Consider the following 18,557-nt stretch of genomic DNA (forward strand, 5'->3'; position numbering starts at 1 on the left):
TTTCTCCGGCAAATCAAACCACTTTAAACCCTCGGACCGATGGTGGCGTTTACGGTTTGTTTTCCGACGAGCCACCTCTATCACCATCCATTTCTTGTCAACTTTCGCGGTTGTGGTGGCAGTACGGTGTAGATGGTGGTGGTTGGCACGATGGTTGTGGGTTGTGGTGGTCGATGTGGTGCCGTAGGTTTTACCGATGTCGTGATTGGTGGTGGTTGACTTGGTTGTAGTGGATGGACTAATGCTAGAGAAAGAAAATGGAAATTTTTTTAGTGAGGGCAAAGATATCTCTTCACTTGAAATGATGGCGGTTTGATAATTTTTTATGGCGGTATTTAGCATTTCACAATATGGTTTTGTAAATTACTTGTTCGAATCGTCTCAATCAATAAATGATAATATTCAATTGTTATAGTTTTCACTTATTGATCACTAAAATATTACTAGTCAAAATTTTACATTAACATACTTGTACAAGAGAAATATTTATTCATTCAAACAATAATACAAAGGAGTATTAGTAATATCCATAAGAGAAATGATAATGACCTTTAGGCCCCATTCTAAAAATATCAGCAAATTGCATGTAACGATGTAAAGCCTACAAGACTTTCGAGTTGTCACGAAAAACACCAGTCTAAATTGCTTGTCTCATTAATCAGCTCTCATTGATTGATATTGATTTATTCAAAAAAAAAAAACATCAAATATCCTAAAAAAAATACTCCTCAAAAATCCTTAAATAAAATAAATCTCACTTTTTTTTTTTTTTGGAAGGACAATCTCACTTTTTCCAATGCATATAATAATATCAGCCAATCCAACCACCCCAAACCTCCGGTATTTCCTCTGCTATATATAAACTCATTTAGACTCCCGACATTTTCTCTCACCCCAATTCTTAAAGCGGCGGATTGTATTGTATTTGTTGCTGTAATACACTACTCACTCTCATCTCTCACCTACCCCAACATTTTCTCTCTCCTCCCGCCATGGCTAGCTTCGACAAGATCAAGGTTGCCAACCCCATTGTTGAAATGGATGGTAATCTTTTTGTTCATCTTAAATGTTATTTGTTTCATTTTGATCGGAAATCGTTTTTTTGTTTGTGTTTTTATGGGTTTGAATGATTGATGTAGATCTATTTGTATAAATGATGAGGATAATCGTGTTTTTTGTATGATCGGTTTAGATGTTTTGGTGTAAAAATTATTATACGTAGTATGCATACAAGTATTTTCGTTGATCGTTAATAATTTTTATTTACTTGTGTTGATGTATCATTTCAATCGCTTGTATGTGGTATCATTAATTATTAATATATGCAAATTAAAAGTATAAATCGAGGTGAATATAACAAGATCCGACGTTTTTTTTTTTTATTTTATAAACTATAAATCATAAAAAATTACTCGAAGTTGATTATGTGAATAGTGCATAATTTAAAGTGGTGCAGGTAAAAGAAAATGGAGGAAGTAAATATTTATTTTAATACGGAGTATGTTTTATGCTCTTTATATCAGTATAAACCTCTGAGTTGGTTGAATACGAGGAATTGTTGCTGATGTTTGGTGGATAGTTTTGTAATTATGTTTATGTGTAGTAGTATATATTTTTTTAAGTAGTCTTGCTGTGATCTTGAGCATTTCTTCAATGAATAAATATTATCTGGGTGAAATCATCGGTATTTTGTTGCTGTAGAGTTGCAAATTTGGCAGTGGAGGTGGCACTCAGGTTTTGGGTTAGATTTGGGTTGGATCACATTCGGGTGATGAGTTATTTGGGCGATATTTGGATCGTATATTTTAAAGATATACTTGTAGTTGTTAATAGTAGACTTAATGATTTTTAGGAGTATTGAGTCTATATGGATTTATGTACATCAATAATGTAGTAGGTTTCGGATTTGGGTTGAGTAGGATTTACATATGTTGTACTTGTGAAGTTGTGATCTTGACAATTTCATCAAGAAAAGCATAGGATGAAAAATGTTATTATCTTGTTGATGTGCTGTTGCAGAGTCAGGAAAAGGATTTTTCTTTTTTTTTGTGGCTATTTGTAAATAGTTAACTCACTTCTTCTCAAATAAATTATATAATGCATATCACTCACTATCACCACTTCCCTTATCTCTCTTTTAAATCTGTATGGAAGTGGAAACTAAAAGGCGAGTAAAGTAAATAAAAACAAAAGAAGTATTTATTTATTTCAAGTAAAGGGACAAATTAAAAGGCAAGCAAGTTATGAAAGAGATGTCATAAAGGACAAGATGCAGCTCTATTAGAACTTTAATATAAACCAATGACTTCTCAAATGATGATAGTGCTGTGATTTTGTTGCTATGCTCTATCATCTCTGCTAGATTGATTTCTCGAAGGATGATAGTGCTGTGATTTTGATTTAACTAAAATGAAGGCTTTACATAATCATTACATGTACATATTTCTTTTAGTAGATCTAATTGTGTGATATTACATGTCCTGGGAATGATTACTATATTGAGAAGCAAAGTAGTTCAATGGAAACAAGGCTAGAAACTGAAACTAAAAGAGTTAAGAAGTCAAGCCCTGTGTCTTTTGGACTTAATTAGCCATTCAGGTTAAGCAAAATTAGGACGCCATAACTTTTTTTTTTTGCCCTTTTCTACTAATTGGCTTCTTGTCCTTATGAGCTTCTTTTTGAAATTGAACTACTGTAATAAGCAAGCAAGTGGCATTATATAACTCACTATATGTTGGTCTATCAGTTTGATGGTCAAATGCAGTGCACTTACAATCAAATTGCTTCCTGCGTCTCTTATCCATCCAAGTTTATCTTTTGCTGTGTCTTAAATTGTGCTTGCCACAAAGTGCTCTCTTCTCTTATCTTTTTTAATCTTGTTTTGTTGGAATGTGTGGAGACCAATAACTTGTTGAAGGTTGTTCCTTAATTTTTTTATTTTGATTTGCAGGTGATGAAATGACTCGTGTCATCTGGCAGATGATAAAGGACAAGGTCTGTCAACGTTATACCACTTCTCTGTATTTTTTTTTTTGGTTGTTGCAGAAATGTGTTATGCTCACCCTTTTCTCCGTGCTGTCAATTATTATTTCAGCTGATTTCTCCATTTCTGGAATTGGACATTAAATACTTTGATCTTGGTCTTCCCCACCGTGATGCCACTGATGACAAAGTTACTATTGAAAGTGCTGAAGCAACCCTAAAGTAAGTTTTCTTTGGCTTGGTATCAAGCATTACTGTATTAGCTTGTATTGTTTCTATGGTTGATTGATAAGTTGACAGAAAGTAAGATGAGAGATGGAAGCAAAACTTCATTCTTACTAGCTTCTTCAATCTCTTTGTGAGTGAGGATTAAAGAATTATTATGTTGCTATTGCAGGTACAACGTGGCAATCAAATGTGCAACTATTACTCCAGGTCTGTGGTGCTCATTATATTTATATTTCTTCTTTATATAAACCGCACACCTCCCCTTATACCATTAGTTGATAACAACGGCTATTATTTATTTATTTTTCTCAACAGATGAAGCCCGTATGACAGAATTTAAGTTGAAGCAAATGTGGAAAAGCCCAAATGGGACAATTAGGAACATTTTGAATGGTCCGTCTATATGCGTTTGAACACCTGAATTCAAGAGATTGTTTTTCTAATGCTTTTTAGGAGTAATTTTGGTTAGTTTCTGTCATAATTTTTACTGTTCTTGTTGTTGTTGTTGCAGGTACTGTCTTTAGAGAACCCATTCTTTGTAAAAATGTTCCTAGGCTTGTTCCAGGCTGGACTAAGCCTATTTGCATAGGAAGACATGCATTTGGAGATCAGTACAAAGCTACTGATGCTGTCATTAAGGGAGCTGGGACACTCAAGCTAGTATTTGGTAGGTACCTCTTGTTTATTGTTTTCTAGTTTTCCTGCAATTCTTGATCCTGGATATTAAGGTTACAGTATTCAATTCTAGCACACTAGATAATGTGTAGATGCAGACTGCCTCACACACCAAAACACAGAAGATTCTGTGGAATGCCTGAATACATTACTTAAAAATCTGAACAGTGCAAGTTGCATTTACTAGCATATATACTAAATACAGTTTCTGTACACTTGTACAGTACCCGAAGGAAAAGATGAGAAAACAGAAATGGAGGTTTACAAGTTTACTGGTGATGGAGGAGTAGCTTTGGCCATGTATAATACCGATGAGGTTCGACTGCTACAACTTCTTGATTGTCCTTGGCTTTGTTACATTTACTTAATTAATTAAGAACCTTTTTCGTAATTTCACTTGTTTATGTTGCAATGCAGTCCATTTCTTCATTTGCAGAGGCTTCAATGAACATGGCCTATGAGAAAAAGTGGCCACTCTATCTTAGCACAAAGAACACCATTCTTAAGAAATATGATGGGAGGTAGGAATCTCCTTTACTTCTCTGAAGGTTAATTTTTATTTAAACCTATCTTATTACAAATGTTGCTCATATTTTTTTATTGTTTGTTTGCAAAGATTCAAGGACATATTTCAAGAAGTTTATGAAAGCAAGTGGAAGACAAAGTTTGAGCAAGCTGGAATATGGTGCGTGCTTGATTTGGCCTTTATCATCTCATAAGCTGTAGCATTGCAATAAATTAATGTTTGACTGATTTGCTAGGTATGAGCACCGTCTCATTGATGATATGGTTGCTTATGCTCTCAAGAGTGATGGAGGTTACGTATGGGCATGCAAAAACTACGATGGAGATGTACAGAGTGATTTCCTTGCCCAAGGTTTGTAATGTACATTTGTATTTAGCTGTCAATTTGTGACGTTAATACATGAAACGTGTTTGGAGATGTATTCACTTTAGTGCAGTACGACTGCTTACCTCTGTTTGTTTTAAGGACTTTTTACTGGTTTACTAAATTTTTAATCAATTGTTTCTTTTCAATTGTTTTAGGGTTCGGATCTTTGGGATTGATGACTTCTGTATTGGTATGTATCCTGTCTTCAATATAATTTTTTTTTTTTTTTTTTTTTTTTTGGTGCCATTATGTAACAATAAAATTATGAATTACCTCTGTTTAGACAAAACATGAAAAGTATGCACATAAGTACTCCATTGAGCATGCCTGCTAAAATTCATACACTAAAAATTTCTCTGATGTATTGTGCATGGCTGCATCTGCCTCATTGGCTTAGTCACGCAGGTAGCACTTCCAGTGGTTCATGGCTGATCCTTTACTTGGGCATATCAGTAGATGACTCTAAGTCGCATATACACACTACACACACACACACACACACACACACACACACACACACACACACACATCTTTAGAAGGAGAGGTGAAGACCAAAAAAAATTGTTTATGGTATGCTAACATTGTGGATTCTCTTCAGATATGCCCTGATGGCAAGACTATTGAAGCTGAAGCTGCTCATGGGACAGTGACACGCCATTTCAGAGTTCACCAGAAGGGTGGTGAAACCAGCACCAACAGCATTGCTTCGATCTTTGCTTGGACTCGGGGACTTGCTCATCGGTATGCTGGCAATCTTTATCACATAGGAGCACCGTACTGTTTTGGTTAATGTAGTAATTAACTAAGCTTTTTGCGATTGTTCCTTGATCAACAGTGCTAAGTTGGACAGCAATGAGAAACTTTTGGAGTTCACACAGAAATTGGAAGCAGCCTGTGTCAACACTGTTGAATCTGGAAAGATGACCAAGGATCTTGCTATTATCACCCATGGACCCAAGTCAGTAGTGCATTTAGTTAGTTTTATTTTTATGTTGCTGCTATTGAAATATTCTTGCCTAATTTGATTTGAGTGACTGCAGGATTGCAAGGGACCAATATCTGAACACAGAAGAGTTCTTAGATGCTGTGGCTGCAGAGCTTAAAGCAACACTTTAGACCCATATAAATTTACTGGTAATTTTTTTTATTTAATATTATGTTATCGCTACCAAGAATCAACCGGTGTGAAGCACACAGTTAGGCAACATGTGAAAAATTGAATATAATTGTGATTTCATTAGTGATGTTTGTGTTTTTTGATTATCTCAACCAAATGGTTTGTTTCAGTCTTTATTTTCTACTGCTGCATTTATTCCAATAATTGGTCCTTGTTGATAGCTGCTACTTAACAGAGAGTTATAAAATTCCGATCTGATTTGTAGGTGGTTGAATGAAAATGTTTATTTTACAGAGAGTATTTTTATTATAACTACTGAAAGGAAGAAAAGGGAGTATTGGACTAACTACCATTTCCATCCTTTGAGTCTCTTATATTTATGAATAAAGAAGTAATTAATCATGAGGTTTCAACAGTTATGCAAATGGAACTGGGAAATGATATTTACGCACTTTGGCTTAAGGGGTGGGTAATTCCTTAATGCACGTGTGAAAGTTGTCAATCACTAATTCCTGATTGACATGAATAATTAATAGAATATCTGATCAATGTGAATTTTTGATTGGTATTTCAATGTTCGGGATTAATGGCTGGCTTGCTTATGTGGAGGATCTTAAGTACTGCATTAGTAAGTAGATAACTTTAGTTGCTACATCTTAGTATATAACTTCATGCTGGAAAGCTACTTGGTTGCTCATTTATACCTCGGTGAAAAACCATTTTTCACATTTGCCCAAATGTTAATAGGTAGCAGTAATACTTTGCATAGATACAAAGATTAACAGTGAAGACTGATAAATGATAAAACATATGCCCTTATCTCATTTGTTGTTGTCATGTAATTTGAAGTTGGTCAATTTTCTTTGGTTTTTCTTTTCATTTAAGATTTAAGATGTATTGAATTGCTTAAATTACTTGCATTTACATGTTTATTATTGATACCAATTCTTGAATGTCTTTATATGCAGATATGGTTCGTCCCACATTCCTTCTAGATCTACGATTCTTATGGATTGATAACAAGCAAGTGAGAAACAAAACCCTTCATACAAGCTTTGATCTCTTGAGGCTTTCTAGACTTATTTATTTTAAACCTCACTTGGCTTCGGTTTGGCAGTCCTCTTTTCTTCTTCAGAATAATCTTTGATCTTCATTGAATTACAAACGGCTATGTTATTTGGCCTTTACAAACTCAATGCAATTTTATGCTTGCTGAAAAGTCATCTTCTTATTTGTTTACTTCTCTATTTATTCACCGGTTATTCTATCTATTGTTTCCCAAATCCTTGATCATCTTTTGGAGGTAGTGTTATGCATCATATTTTTCGCGAAGGAAACAGAGTAGCAGACTATGTTTCGTCTCTCGGATATGCTACTCTGACTCATTTACGTTCCTAATTTCCTCTATGTATGTTACCTTTATTAAAAAATTAAAAAAATAATCCTTTTTAAATAATCATCAATAATAATAACTATAACTAAAATAATCTTATACTAAAATAATAGCTATTTTAGTATAATAATTACTTAAAATAATCTTATATTTCCTAATTTCCTGTTGCGTCTTTAGTTTTTTTTTTTTTTTTTCCTTAAATCTTATACTAAAATAATAGCTATTTTCATTAATATAATAATTACTTAAAATAAAATATTTAATATACTTCACATTGTATCTTCTAATATTCTGCAATCAAACTTTACTATTTTAGACGTATTTTGTGACATGTTGTACTACTAGAAATATATTATAATTGATATGATGTAACTAAATATTATCTAATTATGTATAGAATTAATCAATCATACTAAAAGTGTCCTCTCTTGGTAAGTTCTAATTTTTTTATTTTATGAAAAAAATTATATTTAAGCAACAAATCTAATTACTTATAGAGTATAATAAAAGATTTGATTTTTGCTTCCGAAAAACACATATTGACAATTATAAGTTTAAGCCAAAAAAAAAAAGAAAAAAAAAATTTATACACAATTTGTGACATATGGAGTATTTTTATTTTTGGGAAAGACATATTATGTATACTACGTTTATTACAACATCATATATTTTTTTTAAATTATGTGATGAAAGCTACATATATATCAAATCAACAAATTATACTTTTGTTATTTCCTTGAACAATTTATTATTAGTATTTTAATCAATCAATAATCGATAATTACTATGGATACTTCAATAATACTTGCCAAGAAAGACACAAGTTGATTATTCTTAGTGTGAATTTTCCTGTCATTTTTGTTGTTCTTCAGCATTCAATTGATATGAGTATAACATATGAAAGTTGAAAATTTTAATATAATGTTATTTTAAAAAATAGTCATTTATTACCGTGTATGGCACGGGACCTAAGCTAGTGATTTGTCTATTCAAGAGTCAAGTTCACGCAACTTGTGTTGAGGCTGTGTCAAGTTTGATGAGTTCTTCGTGTCAAAGCGTTTCTAAATTAGATTAGCTTACTTGCACTTGTGCAATGATTAATACTGTCACTAGTAGAAAAAATTATATAGGCAAAACCGGTGCCAAATAAAACGGGCGGGACCAAAAAAATTAAGAGTTGGCACCGGTTCTAACCCAAACCGGTGCCAAGCATGCAATTAGCACCGGTTCAAACCGGTGCCAACTTGTAAAATAAAAAAAATAAAAAAAAGGATGGGGAAGGAGTTGGCACCGGTTCTCCTTAAACCGGTGGCAAATAAGCAAGTTAGCACCGTTCAAACCGGTGGCATTTAAAAAAAAAACGCGGGTTTGCTGCTTCAACCTGTTCAATTCAACGACACTTTCTTCATTTCTCATGTTTGCTTCAAAAATTCCTAGAAAGTTTCGCCCTATTCTCTTCTCCCTCCATCTCCATTGAAAGGTTGTGCGAGCTTTCTCCTCTCCATTGAAGCAGTTAAGCTAAGCGACCTTACTCACATTGCTACTTCAATTCTCTGCATTTCCTCTTCCCAAACCCTTCCTCCATTGAAGCTTCCATTGAAGCTTCGGCCTCCTCACGCACGCAGCCTGGTTGGGCTTTGTTCTGCCTCCTCACTCACGCACACACGCACTTAGTTCTTCTCTTCTGCCTCCCTCCATGCATTATTGAAGCAGCTTCGACCTAGGTAAGTAATAACGCTCCTCCTTTCACTTAGCTTCTCCATGTATTGCATTAACACCATTGTTGTGGTTTTATGAGGAATTGGTCTTTAGTTTAATATTTGTAAGTTTCTTGTAATTGCTAGGGCTTGGCAATTGCTACTTAACTACTCCATTAAACTCGCAAGGCTCCCCCTCCATTAAACGCACAAGGCTGCCCCTCCACAAATGTAAGTCCTTTGTAGTTGTTATTGTTGCTGTTTATAAGCTGAGAATTCTATTTAGTACAACCTGCATTTATCTATAATTCTAAATTGTTATGAGAACTTTATTTATCATCACTAATAAAGTTGAGAATTTTATTTTGTTTATAGGATAATTTAGTACTTTTTATTTAAGAGAACAAAGTTGAGAGGAAGCTAATAATAGTAGTTCATTTACATTAGTAGCTCATCAAATTCTACTAAAAAGCGTATCAAATGAGATAAGTAAGCATTAGATATTGAGTAAAGTATATAAGAGTAAAGCATTTATAGGTTTAGGGTTTAGGGTATAGGGTTTAGGGTTTAGGGTTTCGAGTTTAGGGTATAGGGTATAGGGTTTAGGGTTTCTGTAACTTATGAGTTTAAGCGTCGAACATTTTGCTTCCTTCATTTAACTTCCCTTGAATATACTTTTCTTTACGAGTTGGTTCTCACTATATATGTGTTTCAGGCTAAGAAATGGGTGTCAAGGGCTTCTAGGGTAAGATCATCAGTTTGGAGAGTGAGCGGAAAGCATCCTGGTATCTTACTCTGACTGTCCTTGTTCTTGCTCACTAATATCATTCTTATCTTTTCCCTTAATCTGGTTTTCTATTTGTGTTCTATATAGGCTATATTGAAAAAGATTCAGAGGAATTTTTGGGCAAAGCATTGACCTTGGCATTGACCTTCTATTTGAGAGTGTTGAGACTTTATAGGTACTAAGGTATATATATAACTTTATGTGCTATATATAAGTTCTTGTTTGCACACTTTTGTGGAGATGGTGTATGATATAACTTTAGTGCAACTTCTATCATGATGTGTGATTAATCCATTGTTTTTTAATTGATTGCATGTATCATCATATGCCTAGATACCTGTTCAAGGCTTTCTCATTAGGAGAAAGTCTTGAATAGTCCCCGGTTGGGACTGTTCGTTCTTGAACGTTTACTCTCACTTAGGCAGTGAATATATGTCCTTTTTTCGATTTTAAGGAACATCTTGGCTTACCATTTCCTTGATCACCATGTTCTCAAGGTACATATGTGGGTAAGTAATTACCTACGTCGTGTACTTAAAGAACTGGGGGAAATGCTACTGGATTTTCCTTAAAATTGGAAAGTCGACATACATTCACTAGTGAGAGTAAACGTTCAAGGATGGGTTAAGTTGGAGTGATAAGGGCCCTTTGGAAGCATATATGCATTTTTGTATCTATATGAATGTTATATGCATGTTGTGTGTTTGAATGTGATTTACATATATAATAGATGGTAGCAATTATACATGATTCGTAATATGTTGCTCTGTTTAGAGACAATTTACTTAATGGAGAAGGATCGTGGCTGGATGTATGGTAGACGTGATACATTGGAATTCTTTAATGGGGTTCAAGATTTTTGCGCGAGGGCTTCATCTTATCAGCGCAGAATGGGTTTCGATTGCCTCTATTGTCCTTGTGTTGATTGTAATAATGTGAAGGTGGTCAATAGTATTGATATCATTAGAGATCATGTAGTTTGTCGTGGGTTTAGGCTTAAATACCATGTGTGGATTTGGCACAGTGAAGAAGGAGGGTACAGTGGGGATGTTATTGGGAATGATGTGCATGATGATAGAAACAATGACATTTGTGTGGAAGAGGAATACAAGAATAATGAACATATTGTTGATACTGGTGCTGAGGATGGATTTGAGGATGATCATGTGGATGAGGTCGAGGATGAAGGGGTGGATGAGATGATGCGTGGTTTTGAAGGTGACGTTTTTGAGTCATTATCGGAGCCTTCTAAAAAGCCTTTGTATCCTGGGTGCAAAAAATACTCTAAACTATCCGCCGTGCTAACACTTTTTAACATTAAGTCGAAGCATGGGTGGACGGACAGTAGTTTTACTTCTTTGTTGAGCGTGTTAAGTGAGATGTTGCCCGACGGGAATGAAATTCCTAAATCTTACTATTACGCTAAGAAGCTCATGTGTCCATTTGGTTTGGAGTATAAGAAGATACATGCATGTCCTAATGATTGTATTCTTTATCGAAATGAATATGAAAAATTGGAGGAGTGTCCACGATGTAAGAAGTCATGCTACAAGCGCATGAGTTGCAATGCTGGTAAGCAGGGACCGCCTGCTAAGGTGTTGTGGTATCTTCCCATTATTCCAAGGTTTAAGCGTCTATTCTCAACACCAACAGACGCTAAAAACTTGAGGTGGCATGCAGAGGGAAGAAAGAATAACAGAATGCTGAAGCATCCAGCCGACTCCTCGCAATGGAAGAACCTTGATATCAAGTTTGGAGAATTTGGTGATGAAGTTAGAAATTTAAGGCTTGGTTTGTGCACGGACGGGATGAATCCATTTGGCACTCTCAGTACCCAGCATAGCACATGGCCGGTACAATTAGTGATCTACAATTTGCCTCCTTGGTTGTGCATGAAACGGAAATACGTAATGCTTTCTCTATTGATATCGGGGCCAAGGCAACATGGAAACGACATAGATGTTTATCTTGCGCCCCTTGTTGATGATTTGAGAAAGATGTGGGACGAAGGGGTTTCTGTTTTTGATGCTCATAAGAATGAGATGTTCACATTGCGTGCAGCTCTTATGTGGACCGTTAATGATTTTCCTGCGTATGGCAACTTGTCCGGGTATAAGAACAAAGGGAAAAAAGCATGCCCCATTTGTATTGATGATACGCCAAGCAGGCGCCTTGATCATTCTCACAAAGAGGTGTACTTGCGCACCCGAAGGTTGCTCAGGCGCGATCACCCGTACCGTAGGCAGAAAAAGGCTTTCGATGGAACAGTGGAAGAGGGGGCTGCTCCTAGGCCGTTGACTGGTGAGGAGGTTTACGCTCGAGTAAAGGGTGTACGAACAGTCTTTGGGAAATCAAAAAAAGCGGCGTAGTCAACTGCTCTCTTTAAAAAAGAATCAATCTTTTGGTTGCTCCCGTACTGGAAAGAACATGACGTTAGGCACTGTCTTGATGTAATGCATATAGAGAAGAATGTGTGTGATGCTCTTGTGGGAACGCTGATGAATATTCAAAGCAATACAAAGGACGGAAAGGGTGCACGGGACGATTTGAAAAAGATGGGGGTTCGTCCAGAATTGTGGGTTCAGCAAAGGGTTAGTAAGGGAAAGGAACAGGAAAAGGAAAATGAATTGAGTTCGAAAACAGGAAAGGGGAAGAGCAAGGGAAAGGGAAAGGCCACGGATGCGTCGAAGAAGAAAAATAAGGGAAAAGCCAAGGAGGGCAAGGCCTATTTACCTCCGGCTTGCTACACATTGTCAAGGGTAGAAAAACGGATGTTTTGTGCATGTCTGTATGGCATTAAGGTTCCATTAGGGTACGCATCTAACATGAAAAGATTTGTATCCTTAAATGGAGAATTGAAGCTGACAAGTATGAAATCCCATGATTGTCATGTTCTGATGCAAGTTTTCCTACCAATTGCAATACGTGGTATTTTACCAAAGCACGTGCGGGAAGCTATTACAAGCCTCTGTTCGTTTTTCAATACAATATGCAGCAAAGTGCTTGATCCTTGTACACTTGATGCTTTACAGGCGGATGTGGTTGTGACTTTGTGCAAATTTGAGATGTACTTCCCACCCTCGTTTTTCGACATAATGGTGCATTTGATTCTTCATTTGGTGCGTGAGGTTAAATTATGCGGTCCAGTGTTCATGCGGTGGTGCTATCCTTTTAAAAGACATATGGGTACATTGCAAGATAAAGTCAGGAATCGGGCTCACCCGGAAGGAAGTATGATTCAAGGGACCGTGGCTGAGGAGGTTGGTAATTTTGTGGCCGACTATATAGCCGTTGCTAAACCTATTGGTATTCCTACTTCTCGACACGAAGGGAGACTTGATGGTCATGGCACAATCGGGTCAAAACGAATGTCACCTGATCGAGATAAGTTCTTACAAGCGCACCTATATGTGTTGCACCATGTTGCAGATGTTCACCCATATTTAGACGAGCACATGGCTAGTTTGCGTGATGAATTTTCATCGAAAGGTGAACGGGCACTGATGCAGTTGCATAATAAGAAGTTTGTGAGCTGGTTTCGTGATCGAGTGATGGGTGGAAAGTATGAGAGTGTCACAGATACAGTAAGGTGTCTTGCTTATGGTCCTAGGGATGACATTCGCTCATTTGAGGGATATGACATAAATGGGTACACATTTTGCACTGAGCGTCAGGATTTGAAATCATCCTCGACCCAAAACAGTGGTGTAACGCTTGTGGCATCGTCAAGGGAGTTTGCAAGTGCTAAGGATAAATCACCTGTTGATGCAGAGTTGTCATACTATGGTCGAATTCAAGAAATATGGGAGCTTGATTATTGTGACTTCACGATTGCTCTTTTCCGGTGGAAGTGGGTTGATAATATCAGGCTTAACGTCAAACATGATGACTTTACTCTTGTAGATCTTGGCCACCTGAATGATAGTGCTGAACCATTCATCCTTGCATCTCAAGCCAAGCAAGTGTTTTACGTAAGTGATCCAGCCGACTCAAAATGGTCTATTTTGCTAGCTGGCAAAAGAAGAATCCTTGGCGTTGGAGATGTCGAGGATGAGGAAGAATATGATGCGTTTGATGACTCAGCACCTTTCACTGTTCCTAGACCTGTTGTACCAAATGAGATAGACGACCAAGCCAATTACATGCGATCAGACCACGACGAAGGAATATTAGATTGAGGTACTATTTTTTGTTAGTTTGAAATTGTAGGCGTCGAACGTATTATTAAATCACATTTTTAGGTGAAAATGAATTAAATTGCTAACTTACTTGCCCATTTTTCTTATTTTCTTTTAAATGAATGAAGTAACTTAGTTCCCCATTTTCTATGTTAATTTGTATTATAATTCAGCAATTTATATTTAATTATAAATTTACCTTACAAATTTATTTATATTACAACTAATAACGTGTTATGTTTGTAATGACAGGTTTTACATCTCATGGCGGATGATCACTACCGTATTGGAGTGGAGGATGTAGAGGATGATGATGATGATTCATCTGGGGATGGGGACGAGTTGTATGATGTGAACAAGGAGCTTGATTTGGGTGAGGCAGAAGATCAGGCTCAAGATGCTTTGGATCGTATGCTTGATGAATTTGATATTGCAGCTGAACAAGCGCCTCCTATCGAGAACGCAATGTCTGAGTCGTTCGGCGAGGATCAAAGTGGAGGGGGGTGAAGGGACCAGCGCAGAAAAAGCTGAGGGGTCCGACTACAAGTTTCAAGAAACCTGTCGGTCCAATGGTCTTGGAGTATGACAGGGTAGGACAACCTACAGGCAAATGGCGTCGTCAGTATGCTGTTCAAGTTGGGATTTGTGCGCGCAAAATCCCCATTACTCTTCGTTTGAGCGACGTACCTATTGGCTTGATATACACGTTTTGGAATGATACACGGGTAAGTGATTTCTTTCCACATTTGTAAATTCCTTCACTTTATTGTTATTTAATGGGCAAACTAATAATGACTGTTATTTGTGCTTGCAGAGTCTATTTAACATTCCAAATGAGTACGCCAAGCAAAGGGTGTTTGAATCCTTACTTGCGACAAGATTCAGAGGGTTCAAGACCACCTTAGTTCGTCGGTTTATCACAAAGAAGCTTGTGAGAAAACCAAAGAACAAGAAAGAAGGTGGCATGGATGAAGAAGTCATCGATGAAGAGAAACTCCCATGGCAAATATGGCCTAGTGTATCAAAGGAAAATTGGGATGCTTTCGTTCTTCAAAAAAGCAAAAAAGAAGCAATTGTAAGTTCAAGTAACTCTTATGACAATTGTAAAATATATTTAATATTTTGGTAGTTTTGAAACTAATATGTCTAATTATGTAGGAAATAAGAGAGCAGAATTCCAAGAATGCATTGCACAAGCAATACTACCATCATATGGGGTGTATGACGTATGATGAATGGAGGGAGACGTGGGTGAGTGAGGGAGTATACCCCACTTCGCTACTAGGGTCCTCCACTGTGCCCTCTGACTCCACAACCAGTACTTTGGTGAGTCGTGCTGGAGATTTCTTCTGTTCTTTGCATTCTCGTGACAAGAAAACCGGAAAATGGTCCATCAAGGCTCCGGAAACAAAAGAAATGGCAGATAAACTTGTAAGCAACTATGTTGTGAACTGCATGAATCTGTTGTATATATATCACTTTACATAAACACTAACTTGATGTTGCCTTTTTGCTTTTGCTACAGCTTAATTGAGTACACTGGAGAGCTTGTTGAAGGCAAGCTCGTCCCAACAGTGGAGAAGGACCCTTTCACCTTGGCTTTGGGAAAGCCCTACCATCCAGGACGCGTATTGGGTGCAGGGGGGAGCTTGCTAGGATGGGAGAAGGTGATGGGTCCGAAATATACCAAATCAGGGAGATCCCGGGCAAGTGTGAACTCACCGGTCAACTAGGATGCTACGGTGGCATCAATTAAGGAACAAGTGCGCAACGAGATGCGAGAAGAGTTCAATGCATGGGCAAAGCAGATGAACTTGCCGAGCTTGCCTGTCTCCTCGACTACACCGGTCAACTCTTTTAGTTACCCACGAAAACAAGGAGAAGATGAGATACATGCAGACGATGAGGTACATGATTACGTGGTTTCTAATCTATAAGTATTTTGACTTGTTGAGTTACGTGGGTTCTAATTAGCCTCGCACTATCAATACACTGTTGCAGGTTGGTAATCCTGCACATGCGTACTTGAGGGAGCTTGAAAATCCAACACCTCATGACTTTCCGGTTCTACAGGTGAGTTGTGTAGTTATTTCTTTGGATGGTGATATTGGTTCTTTGATTCAGCTGTGAACTTATGAAGTTTGTTGTGTTGTGCGGTTTTTGCGTTGTTTTGTGCTGTATGTTATTGCGGTTGAGTTGCTAATGATGTTGCTATTGAACTGTTGTTGGTGTTGTGTGTTGCTGTTGTTTATGAAAATGGTAGTAGTGAAAGTGGCATTACTCGGGCCATTTTGTTTGAAAATGCGTTCTAAAACCCCTTAATTGCTATTTTCTTGTAATTTCAAGCCTTAGTCACCAATAACTAAGTGATAAAGACATGTTATGACTAATTATGAGTTCACTTGACAAGAAATGTAGGAAATAGGCATCCTAGTAGTCAAAATGGCCTTACTCGGGCCATTTTGGTTGAAAATGCGTTCTAAAAACTCCTTAATTGCTATTTTCTTGTAATTTCAAGCCTTGGCCACCTATAAATAAGTGATAAAGACATGTTATGACTATTTATGAGTTCACTAGACAAGAAATGTAGGAAATAGGCATCATAGTAGTCAAAATGGCCTTACTCGGGCCATTTTGGTTGAAAATGCGCTCTAAAACCCCCTTAATTGCTATTTTTTTTGTAATTTCAAGCCTTGACCACCTATAAATAAGTGATAAAGACATGTTATGACTATTTATGAGTTCACTTGACAAGAAATGTAGGAAATAGGCATCCTAGTAGTCAAAATGGCCTTACTCGGACCATTTTGGTTGAAAATGCGTTCTAAAACCCATTAATTGCTATTTTCTTGTAATTTCAAGCCTTGACCACGTATAACTAAGTGATAAAGACATGTTACGATTATTTATGAGTTCACTCCTACTAACTTACGTTTTGTGTATGTATTCCAAGTTTTGCCAGGGACAAACGAGAAATCCGTTCACGAGCGAGGAACTCAATGTAATTCGAGACATGTTGGCGGCCTACATCACATTTAATTTGTAAATATCATTTATTTCTATTTTAACTAGCTTAGTGTACTACATTATTACTAATTATATTTGTTTGTTTGTAGTTATGACACATTTTCCTAATTAATATCATATTTTGGGATTGTTATCAATATTTATGTCCTTGTTATTATTTTCAATTATTATTATTATTATTAATATATTAATAATACTAATTATTATTAATATAATAATAATAATTATTATTATTATTAATATTATAATAATAATAATAGTTGTTATTATTAAAATTAATAATAATAATAATTATTATTATTATTAAAATTAATAATAATGATAATTATTATTATTAATATTAATTATCTGCATTATGTGCATGATCTCATTAGTATTATATTTATTAGTATTAATATTAATATATATTATTTCCGAAAAAAAAAAAAAAAAAAGTCAAAGGCACCGGTTCATGATTAAAACCGGTGTCAACTACATTGAATTTGTTAAAAAAAAAACTGGCGCCATTATAGTTGGCACCGGTTAACCGATGCTAACTTGATGGCGCCAGTTTTTTTTAATTAAATTCAAGGTAGTAGGCACCGGTTAACCGGTGCCAAATGCTTTAGTTGGCACCGGTTTTGAACCGGTGCCAAATTTTTGAGGATTTGGCATCCCTCAAATCCCCAACGGTTCAAAATCGGTGCCTTAGGGGGGGTTTGAACCGGTGCTAAATTAGGATTTTCGTCTAGTGTGTAACTACTTGTGTGAAATTGGGAGGTGTTTAAGGAATGGATTCAAAAGAACAATTGCTCATACAATTCCAGCAATGGAAGCAACTATGAATATGTGTTAAAATTCACAATTCCAAAAATGATAATAAAATTAATGGAAATTCTCAATGGTAGTCATGAACTTTTGCTCATTCTCAATGGTAGCAAAAAATATTTGACAAATTCTCCAAAATAGCATTACTTTTTAAAAGTTCCCCTCACATGACAATATTTTTATAATTAGCCTAATTAAACATTTTCCTAAAACAAAAAAGCTTAATTAAACATGATATCCTAAAAAAGCAGCTTTAATTAAACAATTTTTTTTTAAAAAGTACAGAGCACTTGCCAGCCACCAGCTAGCCACCGGAACCTACCACCGCCCCAAAAGTCCCACCACCCAACGTGCCTGAATCCCGCAACCCCACTCCAGCCCTCGCCGGAAGCCTACGCTGCGCCGAAATCCTAAAAACCTCTTCTCTCTCCCAAAGGTCTCCCCTTTTAACCCCTTGTCAACCCACTTCGAGTTAACTCACTCCAACTCACTAAACCCTCCTTCATCATCGCCATCTCTTCTCTCTCATCAAAACTTAAACTCGTGTTCCTCTAATTTCCCCATCATCTTCCTTGATTCGCTTGAATTTGAATCAAATTAACTTACCGAGTCTCACAGCCTTGAGTTACAATACCTCAATCAAATTTCGCGGTGGGGTTTGTTGTTTGGGATGGGGTCAGTGGGATTTTGGAGTTCGATGAGGGTGTCGAAGAGGTTTCGGGGTCTGGTGAGGGGGGGTGAGGTTTGGTGTTTCGGAGTGGGTTTCGGTGGGAT

General features: G+C 36.6%; 2 protein-coding genes across 4 annotated transcripts; both read left to right on the forward strand.

Annotated features, from left to right (window-relative positions):
* The first annotated feature begins 781 nt into the window (after nucleotides 1–781).
* LOC110735157 (isocitrate dehydrogenase [NADP]-like) lies at nucleotides 782–7,163 on the forward strand. Its single transcript, XM_021915323.1, has 15 exons — nucleotides 782–1,044; nucleotides 2,951–2,994; nucleotides 3,095–3,204; nucleotides 3,380–3,417; nucleotides 3,526–3,603; nucleotides 3,722–3,877; nucleotides 4,110–4,201; nucleotides 4,303–4,406; nucleotides 4,502–4,570; nucleotides 4,647–4,762; nucleotides 4,933–4,967; nucleotides 5,376–5,518; nucleotides 5,613–5,735; nucleotides 5,818–5,911; nucleotides 6,863–7,163. Exons 1-14 carry the CDS (start codon nucleotides 993–995, stop codon nucleotides 5,891–5,893), a joined length of 1,236 nt encoding a protein of 411 aa, XP_021771015.1. The 5' UTR covers nucleotides 782–992; the 3' UTR covers nucleotides 5,894–5,911; nucleotides 6,863–7,163.
* Nucleotides 7,164–8,514: 1,351 nt separating this feature from the next.
* Nucleotides 8,515–17,094, forward strand: LOC110735158. 3 transcript variants are annotated; one of them, XR_002514013.1, is made up of 10 exons: nucleotides 8,515–9,011; nucleotides 9,132–9,215; nucleotides 9,700–9,769; nucleotides 9,859–9,954; nucleotides 14,202–14,674; nucleotides 14,764–15,024; nucleotides 15,108–15,380; nucleotides 15,475–15,856; nucleotides 15,951–16,022; nucleotides 16,903–17,094. XR_002514013.1 is itself a non-coding variant. In XM_021915324.1 (9 exons), the coding sequence occupies exons 4-7, from the start codon at nucleotides 14,519–14,521 to the stop codon at nucleotides 15,481–15,483; spliced, it is 699 nt and encodes a 232-aa protein (XP_021771016.1). In that variant the 5' UTR covers nucleotides 8,515–9,011; nucleotides 9,132–9,215; nucleotides 9,859–9,954; nucleotides 14,202–14,518; the 3' UTR covers nucleotides 15,484–15,856; nucleotides 15,951–16,022; nucleotides 16,903–17,094. The 3 variants fall into 3 exon arrangements, 1 of the variants encoding a protein (XP_021771016.1); XR_002514014.1 differs by having other exon boundaries at nucleotides 9,859–9,946; XM_021915324.1 differs by lacking the exon at nucleotides 9,700–9,769.
* Nucleotides 17,095–18,557: the final 1,463 nt, after the last annotated feature.

The sequence above is a fragment of the Chenopodium quinoa genome, unplaced genomic scaffold (assembly GCF_001683475.1).
Source record: "Chenopodium quinoa cultivar QQ74 unplaced genomic scaffold, ASM168347v1, whole genome shotgun sequence".
NCBI lineage: Eukaryota > Viridiplantae > Streptophyta > Magnoliopsida > Caryophyllales > Amaranthaceae > Chenopodium > Chenopodium quinoa.

Coding starts and splice junctions, on each gene's coding strand:
- LOC110735158 (XM_021915324.1), top strand. CDS start 14,519: ATGGTCTTGGAGTATGACAGGGTAGGACAACCTACAGGCAAATGGCGT. Junction 14,675..14,763: donor CGTTTTGGAATGATACACGG/GTAAGTGATTTC, acceptor TTGTGCTTGCAG/AGTCTATTTAACATTCCAAA. Junction 15,025..15,107: donor AAAGCAAAAAAGAAGCAATT/GTAAGTTCAAGT, acceptor CTAATTATGTAG/GAAATAAGAGAGCAGAATTC.
- LOC110735157 (XM_021915323.1), top strand. CDS start 993: ATGGCTAGCTTCGACAAGATCAAGGTTGCCAACCCCATTGTTGAAATG. Junction 3,878..4,109: donor GACACTCAAGCTAGTATTTG/GTAGGTACCTCT, acceptor ACACTTGTACAG/TACCCGAAGGAAAAGATGAG. Junction 4,407..4,501: donor CTTAAGAAATATGATGGGAG/GTAGGAATCTCC, acceptor TTGTTTGCAAAG/ATTCAAGGACATATTTCAAG.